The sequence below is a fragment of the Colletotrichum navitas genome (genome assembly GCF_030913465.1).
Source record: "Colletotrichum navitas strain CBS 125086 chromosome Unknown LY79scaffold_72, whole genome shotgun sequence".
Lineage (NCBI taxonomy): Eukaryota > Fungi > Ascomycota > Sordariomycetes > Glomerellales > Glomerellaceae > Colletotrichum > Colletotrichum navitas.
The window spans coordinates 147,093-168,173 of record NW_026850618.1 but is presented as its reverse complement, the minus strand read 5'-3'; the positions used below and the strand labels follow the sequence as shown (position 1 = coordinate 168,173).

General features: G+C 56.4%; 8 protein-coding genes across 8 annotated transcripts; 2 read left to right on the top strand and 6 right to left on the bottom strand.

Annotated features, from left to right (window-relative positions):
* Positions 1 to 1,967: 1,967 nt before the first annotated feature.
* LY79DRAFT_362654 (uncharacterized protein) lies at positions 1,968 to 3,159 on the bottom strand. Its single transcript, XM_060552751.1, has one exon. The coding sequence runs from the start codon at positions 3,017 to 3,019 to the stop codon at positions 2,363 to 2,365; it is 657 nt and encodes a 218-aa protein (XP_060410189.1). The 5' UTR covers positions 3,020 to 3,159; the 3' UTR covers positions 1,968 to 2,362.
* Positions 3,160 to 4,984: 1,825 nt separating this feature from the next.
* LY79DRAFT_565472 (uncharacterized protein) lies at positions 4,985 to 5,598 on the top strand. The gene has a single exon (XM_060558735.1). The coding sequence runs from the start codon at positions 5,062 to 5,064 to the stop codon at positions 5,533 to 5,535; it is 474 nt and encodes a 157-aa protein (XP_060410188.1). The 5' UTR covers positions 4,985 to 5,061; the 3' UTR covers positions 5,536 to 5,598.
* Positions 5,599 to 5,972: 374 nt separating this feature from the next.
* Positions 5,973 to 9,410, bottom strand: LY79DRAFT_523403 (uncharacterized protein; the record flags this gene model as incomplete). The annotated part of the gene is made up of 6 exons (XM_060555531.1): positions 5,973 to 7,085; positions 7,230 to 7,349; positions 7,408 to 8,605; positions 8,669 to 8,773; positions 8,832 to 8,857; positions 8,916 to 9,410. 6 exons carry the CDS (start codon positions 9,408 to 9,410, stop codon positions 5,973 to 5,975), a joined length of 3,057 nt encoding a protein of 1,018 aa, XP_060410187.1.
* Positions 9,411 to 10,057: 647 nt separating this feature from the next.
* On the bottom strand, positions 10,058 to 10,624 carry LY79DRAFT_565468 (uncharacterized protein). The gene has a single exon (XM_060558734.1). The coding sequence runs from the start codon at positions 10,562 to 10,564 to the stop codon at positions 10,226 to 10,228; it is 339 nt and encodes a 112-aa protein (XP_060410186.1). The 5' UTR covers positions 10,565 to 10,624; the 3' UTR covers positions 10,058 to 10,225.
* An 866-nt stretch (positions 10,625 to 11,490) lies between these two features.
* On the bottom strand, positions 11,491 to 12,680 carry LY79DRAFT_362556 (uncharacterized protein). Its single transcript, XM_060552750.1, has one exon. The coding sequence runs from the start codon at positions 12,421 to 12,423 to the stop codon at positions 11,764 to 11,766; it is 660 nt and encodes a 219-aa protein (XP_060410185.1). The 5' UTR covers positions 12,424 to 12,680; the 3' UTR covers positions 11,491 to 11,763.
* Positions 12,681 to 14,135: 1,455 nt separating this feature from the next.
* Positions 14,136 to 15,019, bottom strand: LY79DRAFT_362536 (uncharacterized protein). Its single transcript, XM_060552749.1, has 2 exons — positions 14,353 to 15,019; positions 14,136 to 14,297 (listed from the first exon to the last, which is right to left on the bottom strand). The coding sequence occupies exons 1-2, from the start codon at positions 14,830 to 14,832 to the stop codon at positions 14,205 to 14,207; spliced, it is 573 nt and encodes a 190-aa protein (XP_060410184.1). The 5' UTR covers positions 14,833 to 15,019; the 3' UTR covers positions 14,136 to 14,204.
* Positions 15,020 to 15,540: 521 nt separating this feature from the next.
* Positions 15,541 to 17,130, top strand: LY79DRAFT_582815 (uncharacterized protein; the record flags this gene model as incomplete). Its single annotated transcript, XM_060560290.1, has 4 exons — positions 15,541 to 15,619; positions 15,687 to 15,854; positions 16,174 to 16,463; positions 17,083 to 17,130. The coding sequence occupies 4 exons, from the start codon at positions 15,541 to 15,543 to the stop codon at positions 17,128 to 17,130; spliced, it is 585 nt and encodes a 194-aa protein (XP_060410183.1).
* Positions 17,131 to 18,139: 1,009 nt separating this feature from the next.
* Positions 18,140 to 19,877, bottom strand: LY79DRAFT_523389 (cytidylyltransferase; the record flags this gene model as incomplete). The annotated part of the gene is made up of 5 exons (XM_060555530.1): positions 18,140 to 18,277; positions 18,383 to 18,779; positions 18,863 to 19,213; positions 19,315 to 19,576; positions 19,616 to 19,877. 5 exons carry the CDS (start codon positions 19,875 to 19,877, stop codon positions 18,140 to 18,142), a joined length of 1,410 nt encoding a protein of 469 aa, XP_060410182.1.
* Between the last annotated feature and the right edge of the window lie 1,204 nt (positions 19,878 to 21,081).

Genomic DNA, 21,081 nt, shown 5'->3' with positions numbered 1-21,081 from the left:
GGGACGGATATGACGACAGACAGTTGAGACAACCTTCCGACTCGGGTGCTTACACCAGACCTGGTCCAAGGTTACTTGGCTAAGGATTCACGTCGCTTTCTCGGTCGATCGGTCAGTCGGTGAAGAGAGTCTATCCCACCATGGTTCTTCAACGGCTGCAATGCTGTCTCTCACCCCTAGTGAGGCCCTCTCTTGCTTAGCTTACCTGGGTAGGTAAACATGTGTAGCGTAGCCACTGCATTGATGAGGTCCTACGCAGAAAGGATATATAGACCAATTCCGTTCCGGCACATGAGTAATCTGAGGTCTAGCAGGTCCAAAAATATCCCAAAAGCCCCGTGGGCATCGTTAGTCCTGACAACAGTCGACAAAGACGAGAGAGAATCGCTGTCACAGCGTCGCATTGTCGCAGAATGGGACAAGCGCTGCAGCACCTTCCCCCGGCGAAACGCTGAAATCACACATCGGACCTGCCTGCCTGTCTGCCTGCCTTATTAATTACCTTTCTACATACCAAGTAACTCTTAAAGACGTGGCAACCGGGCAGGGAGGCACTATCTACCTATACCTATCCGTACATCGTACGGATACATTGAAGTCAAAGGCAGGTAAGCCTGAGGAACCCACGCCTTAGCAGCCTCCTAATCCTCATGTATCGACACCCAAAGAGCCATTTGGCATGCGCCAATGCCGCATCCATCCTTCCTTGATCCACTTCCACGCCGGCACACCAAACACTGCAACCATCATCACCATTACCATGATCTGCGAACTCCTCGACGCCCAGCCTCCTCCTCAAAGAAGCCCCCCCCTGCTTCACCTCGCCTCCTCACCGTTCCTTGCCTATCTTGCCTCGCCTCGCCTCACCTTGCTTTGCCGAGCCCTAGGACCGTGCTCACGCAGGTGATGCAGCCTGGAATACCCCGTCTACTGTGCGCTTCACGCCTGGGACGAAGCTAGGCTCGCCGCTAATCTGAAAGGCTTGGAATATTCAGGCACGACCGCAGGAGACAACACCGCATATGGCACGCCAGCGTCGTTCTCGCCGTGCTTGTGGAGTCGACGAGAGAGTCATGGCCAAACACGACTTTCCGCACTTCTACCACGCCTATCCAGGGGTTTCTGCGCCTAGTCATGTCTGTCTCTCGCTGCATGGCCAGCGGCTTTTCCCAGCCGTTTCCCACCCGGCGCCACCGCCGGTTTGATTCTCGTCCAAGGGCCGCCGACTCAACGGCCCTCGAGACATCCCGTCCCTTACACCCTATCTTCAGGATACCCATCTGCTGCCATTATTCCATTATCCTTCAGGATTCCGCCCTTGTCGGGCATTTTCTTCGGGTACAAACGCGCCAATTCCGCCAAACGCCATCTGGTCCCCTAGCCGCCTCTACAATGTCCGATTCTCCTGCCGTCTCGACCACAAGAGGCATCGCCTATTGTACCATATCCCGCGCACCCCTGACGCCAGGCCAGCCACCACACCACGCCAACGCCAGCATCAGCACCAACCCCAATCTGCTGTCGCCGTCAGCCGCTGCATCTACTTCTCTGACAAGCCGGCCCGGACACTAAAGCCCTGCAGTCGCTGACACGGCCGATGCAACCACACCAAGTCCACCGCTTATGACTTTCCGATCGGTTGCTCCTTCTCCTTTTCTTCTTCTTCTTCTTTACCCCCCTTTGTTCACGAATTCCCAAGCCTTTCCGGCCGAACCTCATCAGCCCTCTGATCATCAAGTGCCGTCCTACCTCGTTTCTGTGCGCTTGAAACGTCCCTGATGGAGCGACGCGCTAAAAAGCTTTGGCCACATGCTCTCGCGACCTAACGCCCATCGCAAGATTGCAATATACCTATAAATGGCTACTGCTATTTCCCGTGACCGACCGGAATCACGAACGGGTCTCATCTCCCAAAGATCGTACCGCACCTAGAGAATTGCGGGGAAGAAGGGGGTGGAAGCTTTGGACTCGGACAGGGACAGTTCCCGAACTGAGACAACCATGGTCCTTGCCATTCGCTGAACCAGATCACGCACACCAACCTCCCCCATGAGCCTCAGCCGCCGCTCCATCTGTGTCTGTCATGTAAGAGGCCATTTGAGCGCAAGATTCGGCCATTACACCGCAGTAGAAGGCTTTCATACGGACTCGATTGTGCCTCTCTGATTTGATGATGATCGACTCACCCACCTAGCTCATCCCTGTCAGCTTCCCGCCGTTATCAACCTAGGAACCTAGGTAGGTGTTCAACCGATGTCGCAAGGCGCAAACCTAAGACAATGCTCGGATGGGCATATGCATTTGGCCCCATCTCTTGTCCAGCAATGCTTTTTCCGTTGTGTGTCCGAGAGTGTCCTCGACGTCAAGATGCTGGTCGACTTTGAACTTCTCGGAACCACCGAACGTTCGTCTTGACCTCAAGAGGTCCCCCAAAAGGTTCATGGGTACGTAATCCCGCCTCCTTTATGACGTTTTCGAGCCGACGTCGGAGCTCTAGCACGTGACAAACATCAGACGGAATCTCGGTTCGTTTCGAGTCTTCTCTCTTTGTGCTTTGCACGGCCGAGATACGTATCTTGTACTGTCGGGGCTTCCGTACGAAATTCATGCATCTCCCGCTTGCGCCCGCCGCAAATGCCTGCTGTGTATCCTCGGTGTGTCCGCCATCGCTAGATGATTTTCTGTATTCATATGCTTGACGGCTCTCAAGCCTGGCATGCAGCCTTGGTGGCGATGTCAACCCCTCGCTCGCGATCGGACCAAGGCGGCCCTCGAACTTTGGTGGTTTCCAGCTAGGCCGTCTGCGCAAACGGTCGAATTCGCGCGGGCGCGTGGTTACACACCGTTGCACGTAACGTATCGCGACCCAGCTAGTGGTCAGCTCTTTTCTCGTCAAACTGGGTTGCTCCGCAGTGCAGCCGTACTCCATGACAAGAGTCCACGGAGGGGGTACGTCGGCAGAGTTCTGCGAGCTTCTTTGCGCTCTTCTTCGCGGCGAGTTCAAGGGCCCCCTGTGCATTTGACTGCGAAATAGGGCTTGGTTCAGATGGCAAACCCGGGTCCATGTGGATGGAGAGTCGGGGTCTCCCGCCGGACTCAAAGCCGTACGCAGCTTTTCGCCGCCTTTGGGGACTGGCACGTGTCTTCTGTTCCCATGCTTTGACTGCCGTGTAAATACGGGCGTTATTCGACCGCCTTGCTCAGGGTAAACGGGGGGAGGGGGGGGCTGTCTGTGACCCCATTGCTGAAGCTGCTGTCGACGTAGTTATTGGAGCAGTCGCCAAGGGCAGGGCTGGAATCAGGCGATGTTTCCTGGGAGGGAAACCCGTGTGTTGACGGAGAAGAGGGCGTTCGTTCCAGCACGATGGCCCGCGCTTTCTCGCTCACAAATGGTCGCTGGCCTTGGGTGTGTTCGTCGACGTATGGCTCCCCAGACGAGCATCGTCCTCTGTTGCTGCCGGAAGGCTGTCTCGGCCATTGACTGTGTACCTTTTGTGGCTCGCCATCGACGCTCGCTTCCGTTCGGACGGTCGTTGGCGGGGACAAGACTCGGTCGTGGTGCGATCGTAGTAATGGTCGTCGGCCTCGATCTTATACCCGGGCTTTTCTCTCACTGTTGTTCCCCTGTGTGACAGACGTAGCCGACCTAAATGCTGGCGGCGTCGTGTCGATGGCATGCATAGACACGAACGTCGAGATAGCCCCCCCTTCTCTCCATGCACATATATGGTCATGATACAGCGATGTCATGTTCGTATCGGGTTAGGCTCCGAGTTTTCGGTTACTTGGACGTAGTGTTGGACTTCACATGTCTGCCACTGTTGCCTTTTTTTTTCTCAGTCGTTCCAGGATATGGCAGTTCCCTCGTCTCCTCTCCAGGTCTTTGCAGTTTTCAACCGCAGGTCTCATCGATGGAAGTAGATATCGTCTTCGTTTCCCCTCCAGGTCTTTCGGGGCTCGTGGAACAACACGTCGTCGCTCTCCGGTTGCAAACATTTCCTTGCAAGTTCTCCAATAAACAATTGCTGACTTATTGTAGATTTCTTGGGGAGGAGGGGGGAGGGGGGGTATTCGCAGAGCGCTCGCCTGCGTATGTTTAGCTGCGAGACGCCTCTCCAGACATCGAATGTGCAGAGGGTGACCTTTGACTTTTGGGCGAAATCATCCGGCGCAAAGCGTGTGTCAGTATATCAGGAGCTGATCTGCGCGCTTTCGTACGGCGAGATACCGAAATGGCTACTGTGACGACTACGTCCAGGAGAAGGTATCTACCCCTCAGAAACCAACATGCAGTCTATGTCGCTCGAGACATATTCAAAGCCGTTGCATAACACAATGCCAGGGGAGATCTAGAATGGCTTCGCCACAGGGCGAGGACGAGACGGGTGTCGTTGCGACCCAAATCAGCAAACGGTGTTTATGATAGTACATCACTCTAACCGAACGGCGTTCCGATATGTCTCGAAAGACTCACCGTCGCCAGGGGGGGGAAAGAGCATTCTCCCGAAACCCGCGGAGATGGCCGAAATCCAAGGACCGGAGGCCCTATTCATCCTCAGAGCTCGGCTCCCATGTATAAAGGAGTCTTGCATGAGACGCCCGCAACAACCGTATTCCTACTGTCGCGGTTGCGTCGGCACCGCGAGGACGAAAGCCCCTCCCCGGGGATCAGTTAGCGGTCTTCGGTGGAGGAGGGGAAAGTGGTACGATTGCCCATACCTAGTCCACGAGGCACCACGAAAACCATGATACAGTGGTAGTTTGATGAACAACACTCCGTACAGCAAGATTCTAGTGCCGGCCTTCCCGGAGGGGCTTCTTCGTACATTGGACCCCCCCCCCCCCCCCCCCCCAAAAAAAAAAGCAGAAGTAGCAACAGCGGCTGCCGCTCCAGAGCCGCCGGAGCCTGACAGGAAATCAAAAAATTTCTGCCCATAGTAAAACAACCAACGCGTAAGCTGGGTATCACCGACGGGGAGCGGATGGGGGGGGGGGAAACGCTGAAAGAAAGCCGTTGCCGCGCGCCCAACCCTAACCCCTTCTCCCGAGGCTTTCCCCGGAATGAAGTTGAATCAAAGGGGACTACAGAGCTGGGCATCTTTCCAACCCCGTCCGTCATATTACCTTCATATCTCGCTACCACGGGATGAAATCCCCGGGGGGCCTGCATCCCGAACCTCCCCCATCGCCCCCGGCCCTCTACCATGGGCTTCTCAAGTTGCAGGACCTGACCCCTCCTTGGGTTTTCCAAATGCCAAATCTCCCATCCCCCCCGTTGCTGCCCGTTCGTGTAAGCCCGGTACGAGCCCGAACCCGAACCCGAACCTGCCGCCACTCCAGGTGGTTCGGGGGGCAGAACGACAACAGCAACGAACCCTACCGGAACACCATGCAATGAGCTTCACGGGGACTCTTCCCGGACGAGCGGGCTCTCTCCCGACGCCAAACAAGCCGCTTTGGCTCGGGGGATATCAAACGATCACCATCCCTCCGTTGCCAACTTTTTGGGTAACAATACGGACGTTATCGGAGTAAAGGCAACATACCAAACCCTCTACGGTCCGTCTATAGTCCTTGTGTGCCTAAGATACTTGCTTATTCTGAAACGTGTTTGTGTATTCTTTATCAAAGCGTCTTCACCACTACGCCCCTGGTGTATATATTCTACTTTGGCCCAACAATACCTCAGAGCCCGCTCCTTTGGCCGGTGACCTTCTTTCTTTCCCTGTGAAGCTTTGTCTCTTCCGTGCATACCGCCTCTGCTCTATCTCCCCCCTCCTCTATAACGATATCGTTAAGGATACAACGCAAATAGGTATAATGTCCTTCTGGCCAGGTGCTTTCTGCTGCATGTGTATGTGTGCTGTGAGCCATGCCGAAGAAGATCCAAGGCAGACGAAAATGGTTAAGAGAAGAAAATAAAATGCAGATGCAGATGCAACAATAGATGCTCATCAGCCGATAACCATCATCTAGAACCACTTCCAGTTCATGCCTTCTTCCAGCTTTTTGAGCACGCCCACCGCGTCGACGTACAACCGACTGCGCCCGCCAAGACAGTCAACATCCAACCACATCCTCACAAGCGACACGACAGGCATGGTATCCTCCTTGGAGCGCAGCCTTGCGACGTCTTTCGCCCGCATGCTCGCAATGGTGCGGACCCATTGGATCGCCATGCTGTCACAATCGCCCAGCTCGCTACCCTCAGCGGTATCTCCGCGGCTCGCTCGGTGCCCATAGGCCCAGCAGATGAGTGCGCAGACGTACATGCCCCAATAGTCCGAGATGTCGTCCTTCCACATGCGGGGTCGGCCCATACCCCAAGCACCCATGTCGTCGTCGTTGTCGTCGTCCGAGTCCTCCTGGTTCTCGGCACTGCCGTGTTCCGTAAAGGCGCGGAGGGCGCGGCATGCGAAGACCACGGCAACGGCGGCGTCGCCGGAGTCGCACCAGCTCCTGAGTCGCTTCTGGTGTTCGGCGAAGGACTTTGGCTGCAGGACCTTTTGGCTGAAGATCCAGCTGTCTCCGGAGACGGCGAGCAGGTCGTAGAGCGGGGTGTGGTGTAGGGCAAGGTAGGTGTTCGCTACAGGGCAGTCCGGGAAGATGTTGGCCATGCGAAAGGTCCCCGGTTCCGAAATCTCAGTCGAGGGTGTCATGTGCGCCGGGTCGTCACGTGTAGGTAGTAGAAGCGCCTCGAATGCCAGGATTACCGCGCGATCGAAGAGGACGTGGGTTTTGATGCTTGTTCTCGACAGGGTATCAGGGTTGATAAAAGAGAGTAGCGTCTGTTCACCCGAACGGTCTCCCTTAGCTGAGACTGTCGCCGCCCACGCATCTGCGCTTGCAGCGTCCCAGAGGTCTTGGTTGGGGCCGATGAGAGGGATTTTTGGCGGCATGCCATCGTTGGCAACGTCGAAGCTGCGGACGCGCTGCTGTTCCAGATAGACCGAGCTGTGGATATCCAAGACAAAACAGGCAGAAAGAAGGCGGCGACGGGTCTCGATATCGAGCCAGGTGTGCCACCTGACGCTGTTGGGACCTGTCTGAGGGATTGCCCCGAAGATGACGGCATTGTCGTAAACCTGGAATCATGTTTTAGAACCTGATACTATGAAGAATCCGAGAGGGGAAGAAGGGAACAAGGCCAGAGAACAAATAGACTGGCGAGCTAGAAGAAAAGAAGTAGAGCAACATGTCGTTCACTAACAACGCTGAAGAGGACTCACCCTTGAGTAGATGGACTCGAATTCTTTTGATGGCCTGATGGCCGCACGCCGGCCGCGAAACCGTGCAAAAAACTCACATAGCAGAATCGCTTGCATGACAGGCACATCCCACTGGAGGAACTGCAACCACGCTGCTATTAGCGAGCCACCCTTTGACCCTGAGATTTTTCTGACTTACGCGTCTTGATTGTTGCCAGGCGTACTCATGCAGCTGATTCCCCCTGATGCGGTCCTCCTTAGCACTCATGTACTGAGTAGCCACTGCAGCCATGGCGCAGCGGAGCACGTCAGCCTGCTCCGCCGCGGCCTCGAAGGTCCTCCTGTGGACAATGGGGAAAGAGCGGTGAAACTTCTCCCAGTAGACCTCGAGGTAGGCGGGAATGGCTTTGCAGACATTTGCAGGAGGCAGAGGCAAGGAGCCCTGCACCAGGGCCGGGGCCGCCAGGAGGCCCAACGCCACCTCCTTCTGACGGCCCATACAGGCAAGTGAGTTCATCATCCGGTCCGACGGTAGTGCTGTCGACGGAGTGACTAGAGTTTCAGAAGATTGAGCCGATGCCGACGTCACCGGCGGGGACAGGCTACGAACAGTGTTGGAGACCCGGGGTTGTTGGTGGGGGTCAAAGATTGTCTGCTCGCCCGCGTATGTGGACATGGGAGTATCGAGCATCGGATACGTTTGCGGGTTGCTGAGCTGGGGGGAGGTCGGGTAGTGGTAGAGCAAGGGATTGCTTGTTGCCATGGGATCGAATCCGGTACCCGGATAAGGTGAAAGAAGACCAGTCGGCCAATCGGTGACAGGGGCCCTTGCCGGCGGCCAGAATGTGCGTCGCGAGTTGTCGGAAGGCGTCGAGTACGGGCTGTCGGAGGCCGAGGACGGCCAACCGTGGTCTTGAGCGTGCGAGAGCTCAGGCGGACCATCCGATGACATCTGCAACCCAAGTCCCTCAGTCTGGAGACACAACGAAGGGAAACCGGGCGTCGTACGAGGCTGGTATTCGACAGAACCGAATGGAGGAGAAGTACTGAAACCATTGTTTGGCTGTTGCATCAGGGGCTGCTGCGCGGGCCCAGTGGACAGGGAGTAACTACCGCCGTATCCAGTATCACCTGACGGTGTACGGTAGCCGTCGTTTCCCATATGAGGCGACATTGATTTGCCCGCATCTCTTGCGTCCATGGACGGATATGAACTGGCATGGGACATACTTTGCGTCATTGGGAGGCTCTGGATCGGGGCCGAGGCGTTCGGCTGGAACCCGAGCATGGGATGTTGCAACCCCAAGGTCCGAACCCCCCCTTCGATTGAAGTGGCGGAGGTTCTGCGGACTTGGCTTGTCCCTCTACTTCTCGATACCTTGTCTCCTTCCAGTTCGCTGAGAACGAATTAGTTACGGTTCACCGTTACTCGGAACTCTTCTCGAGGGATGAAAACGTACTGTCTTTGTTGGTGACGCTCCAGCAAATCCTTGCGGTGGAAGGCCCTGTCGCAACCGAGAATGGGGCACGCATACTGAGGGGTCTCGTGGCTAAGCTGGTGTCTTCTGTGGTTGGGTTTGTCAGTGACCTGCGGGCCATGATGGCGTAATGCCACAACCGTACCTTAGATGCTCTGCGCGTGTAAACGTCTATAGAACGTCAGTAGATGCTCCGGGACTTCTTTTCCTGAATGGTGTGACGGTATACCTTGGAAGGACGGCAAATGTCGCAAGTATGAACTTTCATACCCTTCTTTGCGCGACTGACTCGACCGGTGATGGGAGTCAACTTGACGGGCACATCTCCGGTCGGTGCGTGGCCGTAAGGTCGCATGGACGGGCCAGAGGGATCAAGGCTGCTAGAGGCCGACCCGTGACCGTAGCCGTAGTTTAACTGCTCCATGGAATCGGTGCTGACGTTGCTTCGACGGCGGATGTTTGGTGGCCGGCTGGACGAGGACGACGAGCTGGGAGGGGTCGACTTGGTGGTGTGAGAAGATGAACTGCGCTTAGTATCTTGCTGTGTGGTTGAACTGTCTGCTTGTTCTCTGCCTATCGCATAGCTCGAGCTGTACGGTGGTGCGCTTGGTGCCAAGTAGGGTCGATGATGGCCGGCCGAAGGAGCCGGGTCCCGGCTGCTCTTAATAGTGTGGGATTCGAGTTGGTCCTCGTCCGCGTTCATGATGTCCTGGAGGCTGGCCATGGTTGGAGATTCCCAAAAGGGAAGTGAAGAAGACAGAGGTGCAGTATGATTGTGCCCAGAGAGGGAACTGCAGACAGAGGCAGCAACAAAGCCAAAGTTAGTAATACACAGCCCCGGCTGAAAGACCCCTCCTTGGAATAGACTGAAGTGCCGAGTAAGTGTAGTTGGAATCAACCCCCAACACCAAGGTGAAGATGCAGTGTGAAAATAGGGGGGGGGCAGTCAGGGCCCAAGAAGGGGGTGTCGGCGTAGAAAGGAAGGGCTGAGTAAACTGCCCGGGGTGGGATGGAAAGGCAGCAGTCAGGTAAGGTACGGCAGGTACGGGTAAGGCAGGCAAGGCAAGGCAAGGGGAAAAAAAAAGCCTAGGGGTGGTTGTTCGAGCGTCTGTCAGCCTAGAGTGAGTGTCCAACAGGTAGGTGGGTGGGGGGTTGAAGTGAGATGCAGAGCGGTTGGTAGTCTGCGGAGACAGCAACGCAATGGAACTAGACGAAGAGAAGAGATAAAGATAGTGGTGGTGCGTCCGCTATCACTCGTTGTTGGTGACATTGCTATATTGAGAAGAGATAGATGCGAGTGAGCGGCAGAAGTAGGGGAGGATGACAGCTCTTCAAGGACGCCGTTCTCTGAGGCCTCGCTTCCCCTGTCGGCTGCGAGCATGGGTGCAAAGGGTGTTGGGCACGGAGGTTATTAGGGAAAAAATGCAAGGCAGTCCTTCAAAGGGCATCAACCGAGCTGGGGTTCCGTCACCCGCCATCGTTGCTGGCCTCGGGTTAATTGGTAGGGCGGCCAGATGCTTGTCATACGACTCAGCCCTCTCAGGCTGGCAGATGGGCCCCCTGCTCCGCGCAGCGTCTCTCTCCCCCAAGTTCTCCAAGTTTAGTGTGAAATTGCCGCGATGTTACGGAATGAGCGCGTCTGGGATGTCTGCCAGCCCACGGAAGAGCCGCGGCAAGATGAGGTAACCGCGTTTGATGGCGACGAAACGGGTGACGATGCTTGCCGTTTTGACAATGTCTCTCCGTCCCGTGTCTCTCCTCCTTGTCTGAGATCTCGACAAGATCGACCGCATCGCATGCGTCGGCGAGACCCCAAACCCACAGACAGATTTGACTGAACCCTCCTCCCCCCGCAAGTTCCATGGGGAGAGACAACATCTCTCTGTATGTTGCTAGCTGGCCTGCCGGGACTGCCAATGGTGGGAATGCCCGCACCGCATAACGACAAGGCAGTGGTTTCGCACAGGAAAGGGAGCCAGAGGTCTCAATAGGGAATAGCAAACATGCGGTAATGGCGTCACTGCATACTAGTAGATACGAGAGAAACAGCGCCGAATGGAGCACGGCCATTCCGTTTTCCACAGTTAGCGCCCGCTAGCGCCCGAGGGTGGGCAATAGGTGGCAGTGAGGTTGTACCTTTTCTGGGGGAATAGCCGCAGAAACCACACTGAGAATTCTGCACAATGTCAGACGAGATGAGGCGCAGTTCCGACCGTAAAGGGAACCGTTGTCATTGCCGTGTGTGTGCATGAGTCGGCTGCCCTGTCAACAACCCCTGCTAGACTGGGTTGCCCTTTTGGGATTTTGACTTTTTGCAGGGCACCCAAAGATCCGCCCTAGCGGGACCGGGCCTGCCAGCCTTCGTATTGCCAACCGAGGGCAGCTAAGGCCCCGACCTGTTGACGACGTGCGTCTCGGTTGCACGACCCGTGCCAAAGAAAGGTACACTTGCTACCGTCGAGGCTCCGTCTGACTGCATTGTGTGGTTGCTTCGACTTATCGTAGTGACAGAGATTGCACTTGCCTTATGACCACCCACCCACGGCTATAAGCAGGTTTGCGTCGTACTCGTGACCGAGTCCTGCCATATCTATTTCGACGCTCATGCACGGTTCCTACACTACACATGGAGATCGTTGGACCTTGGCGTATGGCGTCTGATGATGCCAGTCTGGCCGAGGACCCAGGATCCTGAACGAAATAAGCTGAACGTGTTGACCAGTTTCTTCCATGATTCAGGGGCTTGAAACCGTTGTCTGTTATTCGATAGACTTGGGGAAAAATCTGGGTTGTGGAGGCGGATCAAGGCTCCGATTGCGGACGGGAACCAGGTCTCGCCGGTGGTCGTGAGTATGGTATTGTCTGACACTGCACTGTTACTGAAAGGATGATGGCGGCAAGTGACCTAGGGTATTTTGGACGGGAAATGCCAAGCGGACCATGCAGCATCCGGGCCGCTGAAAAACATACATGGGGAGAGACGAAGCCATGACAGGGATAGCCCTGAATCAGCGGGTGCGACAAGGGCTTGCGTGCAATGCAAAGGCGACAAACTGCTTGGAATCAGCGACCTATTTTTATGTCATCAAGCTCCTCCTAATTCCAACTGCGCCGTTTGTCACAATAAGTTTGAAACGATGGCAAGCTGCGGTTTGACTGTGGACGAAGCGGGTGAGTAGATTGGCGAAACGAACCGTGTGTTCTGGGGGTGGCAGACAACGCTCACAATCTCGGACGAGCGTCGGTGTCTCCCCCAATAGAGGTGGTATTTTAGCGAACGTCGGGTGAATATGGACTTGGACGTGGGGGTTTTCCCGAATGGAGCCACACCGACGGCCTGAGCCGATTGCAGGGACGGATGGTTCCCGGGCTGCGGTACAGCGCCGCTCAAGGGAGATACGTGGCTGGCGAGAGGAATTCTTCAGTGTCTCAGTTGCTGCGTGCTCTGTATGCGTACATTGGTTGTACGGGTAGGTTGCCGTGAAAGCCCGCAACGCATGTCTTGGGGTCGGAACCGGATACATGGCAGGTGGCGGCCGGAGGCGCCTCGGCACGCATCGGAGACGACGGCACTTGTAGAGCGACCCACAGGTCTCGGGGAAGATCAGCTCTCGCGGGTCAAAAACAGGGGCAGGAAGGGAGTTGGTCCGCGTTGCCGTATGTTGGGGGCCGGACCGACCGACGATGGTGGATGAGGGATATATTGGCGAAACCTTAAGTTTCGGAGCAGGCTGCATGGTGTGTTGATGGGGTCCGTTTCAGATGCCGATACGAGCTATTATCGCATGTAGAGTTGCAGTGCTCGCCGATCCAGGATGGGTCAATGGGTGTCGTGGTGTTGGAATGGAAGAGATGAACCAACATAAGATATCTCGGGGCTGATGTTTCGAAGCGGACCGATATGCGTAAGTAAGTCGCCAAGGGTTTGGCAACCGAGTTGATGAGGGAGGGGATTACCAGTCGAGGATGGCGAAAGGGGCTTTCTTCGCAGCTGCTAGGAGTGGAATTCTGGGGGTTGGATGCCGTCCATCCCCCGTTTGACTAGCAACGTGGGCAAAAAATGCCGTGATTTTAGCAGCAAGCTGGAGCTGGAGTTGTACACTAACTAGGTACTTGCCTGTACACTAGTTCTTTCGCTAAGGGCAAGCAAGGGCCGTCACTTCCAACAGCCACACGCTCGGATGGAAGTTGGACGTCGGGAATTGGGAGTTGGAAGGTGGAGGGCCTGTCACCCATGTAGAGGAAGGATCGACTAAGCCATTGTTACTCTGATCCATTGTTCCTCCCCTACTGGAGCCGTACAATCTCCGTGAGTAGGCAGGCACCTACCCAAGGTAGCAAGAATGGATCTTTTCGTGCCTGTCAATCCAGCTGCTCGCTTACCTTGAAGGAAAGCGCACTGCAGATAACACCTCCCTCCTGACAAAGCTTTCACCTTCCCACGGTGTCTGCCGTAGGGATAATATGCCTTGCCATGGAGACTGCCTAACCTACGGCGTAAAGGCAAGGGCCTTGGCCCGCTTCGATACGTCTCGTGTTGGATATTGCAGTATCGTGAGGCTCGATTGCACAGTTGCAGTGCTTGCAGGTACATTTGCTATCCATGACCGACGTTTATCCGATACCGCCCATTGACAGCCATCAATTTTTTTCCCACACCGCACTTCTAGCGATTTGGGGTACCTTGGTCACCGTGCCGAACAGACCACAAGTCGCGATGCACCACGCCATCTGCTCGATCACGGCGGTACAAGTCATGAAGGTGCAGCATACTAAGCTAGCATGTCGGTGGCAGCTGCGAGATGCTGGCAGACCGACGGTGACAGTGCAAATTGAGTTTGTCCGCGCTGATCCGGGAGAGCCTACCGCCATCTAGTTTGCTGACAGGGTTCTAGCCTCGGCTTGAGGTACCTAGGTGAAGGTGGCAGGCGGCAGGCACTATCGGAAGGAAAGGAAAGAAGGAAGGGAGGGAAGGGAAGGGAAGGGAAAGAAAGGAGGGGGTAGTGGAGGGGGGACAAGGGTCGGCGCTTAACCAACCCAAAGACAATGCGAGGTATAATGTATTTTTAGCTAGGGGACCTCCTCCGTCATCAGCCTTTTTCCTGTTGGCTGGCTGTCACACCGATGACAATCCGACAGGGAATGATCAGCGCATCCGCACACCAAGCACGCACCACCCCGAGACCCAGGTGTCGACGGCCACGGAGTCCCCATTTGTTCAAGCGTTTGTTTTATCTAAACTAGACGCTACTACTACTAGTAAGCATCAAGCATGAATGTGGAAACGACCCGTCTAACGTCTGCCGTGCAGGCCCTATGGGGGGGCACCACCATCGATCGCATTCCGCCTGTCGACACGGGCCAAATCCATCACCGATGAAAAAATTTGCATCTCGATAACGTCGTTGTCCATCGAGCATCAATTTTCGCTGTGCGCCCGGACCCGCATCTCGGACCATGGAAGTGCAAGTCTCCCCCACCTCGCTAGGTAGGTAGGTAGGTAGAGAAGAGAAACCATCTATCCGTACCTAGAGAACCAACCATCCTTCTCGTCAAACTCCCAACCTCCAACCTGCCAACTCTTAGATGCCAGGCACGGCAACCTTCGCCGGTAAGCGCATCTAATCTAGCTACGCACCACGTTCGTCTGACCAGTCTCACTGCATGCAGCCTGATCCAATCAGTTGGTCCTGCCGACTGTCATCTGAACTATCACAGTGCTTCCCGGCCCGCGTGCCAGGTAATACACCAGGGCAGCCCTTCTGCGGCTGGTCCCATCTCAGACTCGCTCGCACGGCACACCACACTGCACTTGCTGATGTTGATCGTGCTTTGTACCTGCTGCTCTCAAGCGCCCACGACACAGCCTGATCAGCGCTGCATTGCATCTTCCTACTCATCCCACAGCTACGGTTGTCCCATGCCGGACGGCGAACAATGCCCCAACCAGCAGCCTCCACTATCGATTGCACTGCATTCTCCGTCAAGGCTTGATCTTTGGTCGACGTCGGCCACCAATCGCCAGCCACCGGAACTGGCCGCATCACGCCAGTTTTATCGACGTAGATTGCTATTTTCGCTGCCTCGCTGCCCGCCATCAGAGATGACTTCACGTCATCGACAATCGGCCGTCGACTTCCCGCCATATTTACTTGCCGCTTGAGGCGCACGCGCGCGCAAGGCAACTGCCAAGCGAAGTTGGGTGGGTCATGGTTCGCATTTGAGTTGGACCACAAGGTCACGGCCGAGTCCAGGTCGATGCCTTGACAACTTCACTGCTTGTTGGATCCGTCTGAGCGGCCCGGCGCGTAGGATTCCTCGTGTTCCCGCGGACTAAAGCAGGTCGGGCATGTTCAGCACATGGCATGGGACCAACCACGCAGACGACATGTTTCAACCAATGGCGCACGGTGTTCGTGCTAGACAGAGCCTTACTCAGCCAACGTGTGGTGTGGGATACGGACCCAACGTCTCGTTCTCGCGACAGCCTTTTCGAACTGACATTATAGACAGGTTTTGAGATGCGCCCCACCTCACTCTTGGGGGCAGTGGCTCGGCAGAAAGATCTTGGAAGGCTTTTGAGTCGCCTCTGCGCGTGGGGCAACATGCGGCGCGGCTCTGGATATCGACACTCCCGTCCACCACCCGCAGGATTCCTTGGCTCAGCCTTCCCGTCACGCACATCCCATCACGAGCGTCAGACTCGGCTCTCTAGCGCTCGCCATGGGCGGCTAGAATACTCATCTCACCTCTCGGCTACCGTCCAAAAATGTCTTTATGTTACTTCAAGTTGAGGATGATTTTTATCGAGTGACGCGCCTGGCGCCAAAATTAGCGCAGCCGGCGCTTCATTCATGGAGAAACATAATCATACTTTCTGGAAGCGCAGCAATTTCCGTTCTGGGATGTTTCCTCCTTACTGCATGCCACAAAGTAAGCGCCGCACCTCGTGTTCGAGCCTTGGCTGAGTGTGTGCCTGCTTGATGGCATCGAATTCAAGGCACCGACGAAGCAAACGATTGGTGTCATTATGGCACCTGGTTCGATGTTCGTGATCATCCGTTGCAGACATTATCACAAGCGATGCACGGAAGCCTTGCGATAGACTATCTCCGTTCTCAGCCCGTCGCAACTTCGAGACTGGCCCCCAACAGAGAGCTGAACGGTGGTGACAGCATCAAATCCCGTGTTCCAAAATAACGGAGAATTAGGGCCGCGATGATGCACGAGTGCGTTGCTTCACTCGTTCACGGCCGTAAGGTCGTGGGTAGGCTCATCATCACTCGAAGTGGGTGGTAGAGCTGATCACAATCGAGAGAGAGTAACACTGCCTTGACCGTACCTGACATAGATAGCCATCACTGCTGCCTAGGCCTCCCCCGGACGATGTGCCCGTTGGAACAAACAGCTTCCAACAGCTCCCCGCCAAGTCATGTCTCGTTGAAGAGGAGTCAGCTAGCGGCTACAAACGTCCCACTACCCCACAGAACCGTTCCCAGCGCCACTAAAGCCGAGTGCGAGTCCCTGGAACCCCCATCGATCTTCACCCAACGTGCGTTTGTCTCATCATCCCAAGCCTCTTCAACTCGAAGCCACATCGCGGGGCCTGATACTGGATCTGGGGCCCGGCCAACAGGCCGTGGGCTGTGCCGGCAGGCGGAGCTACTGCGGCCGTATCTTCAGCCTCCCGTGCTGGGCGTCTTACTGCGTCCACGGCAGGGCTGCTGAGATGTTTGGGTGGGCACTGCCGCCACCCGCAGCCGTTCCCAAGCAGGTCGTAAGTGTGCGTCTACTGACGACCGCGAGTTCGTTGATGCACGTTTCCCAGCCTCACGGCGCGCCGTGCGGCGTGGACGGGCCCGCCCGCCCTTGCATAGAAGGAAGCCTGCGAGCTTCAACATTAAACTGTTCCCGACCCCATGATAGCAGAGAAACCAACTGAGCCCGAAAACAGACCGGAACTAGTTGGGACTTTGGTCACGCCGATGAGACTCTGTGCCAACAAGACGCACAGTGTGATATCTTTGTGAGTGCGAGATTCACACCGCACACCACGCCACGCCCCCCTTTTCTCCTCATAGACGCAGGTCCGGCCCTGGGTGTGGGCTGCTGAAGGAGAGGGATAGGCAGATGGCTGCTGCAGCGTTAGATCGTCACACGACGCGACGGGCGTGATGACGGCGAATATCCCGAGTCCGAAGGGGACCTATGACGTAGACCACTAGCCTTGGCGGGCGGGCGACGGAAAAAGGGGGGTGAGGGGGGTAAAGGTTGCGGCATGGGGCAGTGACTGGTCTTTGCTCTAGTCCCGCGTCCTCGCGCTCGCGAGGATGAGGATGCGGGAAGAGGCAAGGCGAGGGGGATGAGGGAAGGGCAGTGCCTACTGCACGATACAGACCCTGGCCCTCTTCCGCGCGCAATTGGTTAGAGATGGGATGAAGTAAGGAGAATCACCTGCCACCTTTCTCCTATTGCGAGCGCAAACCCCGAGTGCTAAAAAGGGGGCCGGTTGTGAACACGGGGCGTTAAGACGAGAGATTTTCTGGTTGCCAGCCGCGAGATGCGATTGATAAACACACTTTGGGGGGGGGGAGGGGTTAACAGCGAGATGAACTGATTCCCCTACCTGCCGCCCAGTCCCTCATCTCCTGCCTGACCTGACCTGTCATGGTGGGAAGGGAGGGGAAGGGTACGCTCTACTCACCTCTCTACCGCCGTAGCCGTCTCCCGCGAACAGAGACCTTTTCCAAACGATACTCGTCGTCGTCGTCGTCGTCGTCGCCGTCGACGCCGGGGAGGAATGCCACCAGGACTCTCAACACATGTGTGGTTGCGAGAGAGGCATACGTTCGTTCGCTCGCACTCACTGACCACGACTGCCCACATCACGAGTATGCCAACCCCGCTTAGCCTTCTTGTTTTTTGATTTTGTTTCTTCGACAATTTAGGGAGGGTTTTCCCCCCGACAGGTAACCTATGTAGTAGTGGCACATCTCTATTCAGTCAGAATGGGGTTCCCTCTATCGTGTAGACAAGTCCCCCGGAAACCCCCCTCCCCCCCTTTCGCTTTCTCTCCAGTGACGAAACAGACAACACTCGAAACGCCGCCCCGTCTCTCTTCTCTCTGATCAACGAGAAATGTAGCAATAACAAACAAAACAGCAGCAAGCCCCAAGACGGTTTCCACCATGTTTCGTTTGTTCGTGTAGCCGAGTTCCGTCCTTTCATTCTTCTGCCCCCTTCCCCTTTCCTCCTTTTCCCTTCTCCTTCAACTCTCACCTCGCCCATAGACCAAAACGATCCCGTTTACCGCGCAACAATAATTAGGTGAAGGTGGGTAGGGTGGGCAAGGTTAAGACATTTGTGTCACGCGGACTTTTTGATGCTAGATATAATGCGCCTTTGGTGATGATGGCCCAAGGCACGTCGCGTGCAAAAGGGGCACCGACCTTTTTATGAGGCGCTCGCGGTGGCGGCGGCCGGTTGTTGAGGGACGACGCGGCCGCGGGGGCTCTTGCCGTCGCTCTCCGAGTCATCGTCGCTGTTGCGGCGGCTCGGGCTGTCAAGTTCGCTTCTCTTGCTCTTGGTCATCTGCACAAAAGGAAAGCAGGCGCGTCAGCAAACACTCCAGTTCCGGCGGGTGGTCTCATGTGGCATGGGAAAAAAATGTTCGCTTTAAGGGGGAGAGAAACTTACCCATGAACGGACGCCGCCGACGAGACCCAGGGCGTAGCCGGTGATGAAGTCGTTGGACTGGGTCGCGGCGGGCGTGCCGCCGGGGGTGGTGGGGATGTCGACGCTGAGGCGGGACTTGCTCGTGTTGGAGGCGGCGAGGTGGTCGCCGTTCTGGATGTACGAGGTGCGGGCGGCCGGGGCCGGGGACTGCGGGCGTGAGGCGGGCCAGAACTGGCGCAGCTCGCGGGAGAGCTCCTGGCCGGTGGTCGACCAGTTGGTGCGGATGTTATCGCGCAGCTCCTGGACGTGGCGCTTGAGATCGAGCTCGTTCTTCTTGATCCAGCTGACGTTGAGCTCCTGGCGCGAGGTGCCGCGCTTGAACTGCCGGGCAATGTACTTTTCGTAGTCGCGGACGATCCTGGGCACACACGGAGCACATGTCAGCAATCTTTTTTATGGGGGCCTCTGTTGGGGGGATGATGTCCAGGGGCGGGGACCTACTTGGTGATGATGCCCGTCGTGCTGACGCCCTCGGTGCGCTGGGTGACGAGGAACTTGCCGGCCTCCTTGATGGGGCGGTAGATGTCGTCGCCCTCGTCAGCGCCGTAGGGCAGGTCGTCGTGGGCGACGTAGTCAATCTTGTGCTGGTCGAGGAACTCGGGGGTGACGATCCACGGGCAGTTCTCTATGACCTCGTCCACCCACTTGCAGTGGCGGACCGTCTCAGCGCGCTCGGCGCCTGAGAGGACCGTCAGGCCCTTGCGCTTGTGCGTCTCGGCGTCACCGGTAACGCCGACGATGAGGTAGACGTCGGGGAAGGCCTTCTTGGCCTGCTCGAGCTGGCGCATGTGACTGTTAAATGGGGGAGGTTAGTTGAACGCGTCATCCTTGTGTGTGTGTGTATATGAAAAATGGGGAGAGGAGAGGAGCGAAAGGAAGTCGTGTCAACGTACCCGAGATGGAAGAGGTCGAACACTCCATCGGCGTACACCCGGACAGGGCGGCCGACGGGAGGATCGTTGGTCCTGAAGCCGACAGGGTGCGTGAGCTTGCCGGTGGGCGGAGGCGGCATGGCCTCGTCCTTGTCCTCGTCCTCCTTTATCGAGACGTGCTTGCGGCTGTTCTTGCGGCCGACGCGCTCGGCGATGTCGACGCTCGCCTCGGTGGTGTCGCTGGGTTCGCCCGGGTCGAGGGAGTGGTTTTGCGCCGCCGACGCTGCCGCTGCGGCGGAGGACTGGGTGTTGTTGTTGTTACTCGTCGTCTCGTGAGAGCGGTCCGAGCCGGCGCGCTGCCGCTTAGACGGGTGGCCGGCGGAGGTGGAGTCGGACTTGCGGTGGCCGCCGACGCGGCCGGATTCCGGGGCGGTGCTGTCGCCCTCCTCGCCAGAGGCGTCGCGCGAGGAGGCCTGGAGGCCGGCGTCGGCGTCGTCAGCAGCGTCTGGCATGCCTGTGGGGTTCATTGTTGCGGTCGTGCGTTTCCGCTTGCCTGCTGCTGAGGAGCCGGAAGGGGAGGACATTGCGGTCTTTATTTGTGTGAAGGTGTGTTGGGAGGGAGGTGGTAATTGTTTGGCGGTGGAGTGGAATGTCGTTTGCACAAGTGCCTTGTCCCGCGTGGAGTTACTACTTGCGACTTCGCTAAGGAAAAGGGTCTGGTATGGGTCGAATTGGAGGCGTTTCCAGGAGATCGGCAGACTATGTCGTAGACAGGTAGGGTAGTCGAGAAAGTTGGCCTGCAGGACGTATGTGGCCTAGGTCTTTTGCCGCGGGCGTGTGGGCGTCACAAGTGTTTGTGCCTTGGTTCAGGATGTTAGAAGGGTGTGTGGAGGTAATGATGATGATGATGTATGTCGTGGGCGTATGAAAGGACAGAGACACACAAAAGAGGGAGGAACGGAACAGGGCGTGGGGGGGGGAGGGATAGGGTTGGACTTGTGCTTGGTGTCAAATGCCAGCGAAGCAAAGTAGCTGCAGGACCAACGCCGAACGCCGGTGGTGCAGTGTAGGCAATGCAATCTGGGGGGCTACGGAAGAGGATGGAAGCATAGACTTACGGGAGTAGCCAGCCCAGTACCTACTATAGGAAGTGACTAAGTGCTCGGGTGATGGGGGAGGTCGTGAGCTCGATCGGAGAAGGATGGAACCAAATGCGCATATGATGCGGGAACCAAACCTGCAGCTAGCGGTGGTGGGGAGGAGACTCTACTCCGGTCGGGGGGTAACGCGGACCGCGGGGATTGAAACTTTAATAGACTCGCGATTCTAACCAAAAAAGCCGGACTTGTGACAGCAATGGAAGCTCGTCAAACGCGGATAGCAGATTGATTGCATGCAGAACGGTGTTGGAAGAGAAAGCAAGCAGCTGGTTTCCCTTGTGATAATTAGACTAGAGCTTGATTTTCCCGGTTAGTGAGTGCTCCTTTGCTGTTTTACTCGGGCACGTTCATTCAGTCGCGTGTCACGAGCGCGGAAATGCCACTCGGTCCATCGAAATTTGCCCATAGCACAAAACAAGGTTTCCATTTGTGCGCGAACATGCCACAGTAAGCTGTAGCAGTGGCAGCAGCACCATGCCATTTCATTGCTTCTCCTATTTTCAACGTCCAGAAAAAGAAGAAGAGAAAAAAAAAAACCAGATTACTCTGGACCCGCGTTTGTACTCCCCCTGTCCTTAATCCATTGTTCTTCGGGCTCGGGCTAGGGGGAGCATGAAGTTCCCCGAAG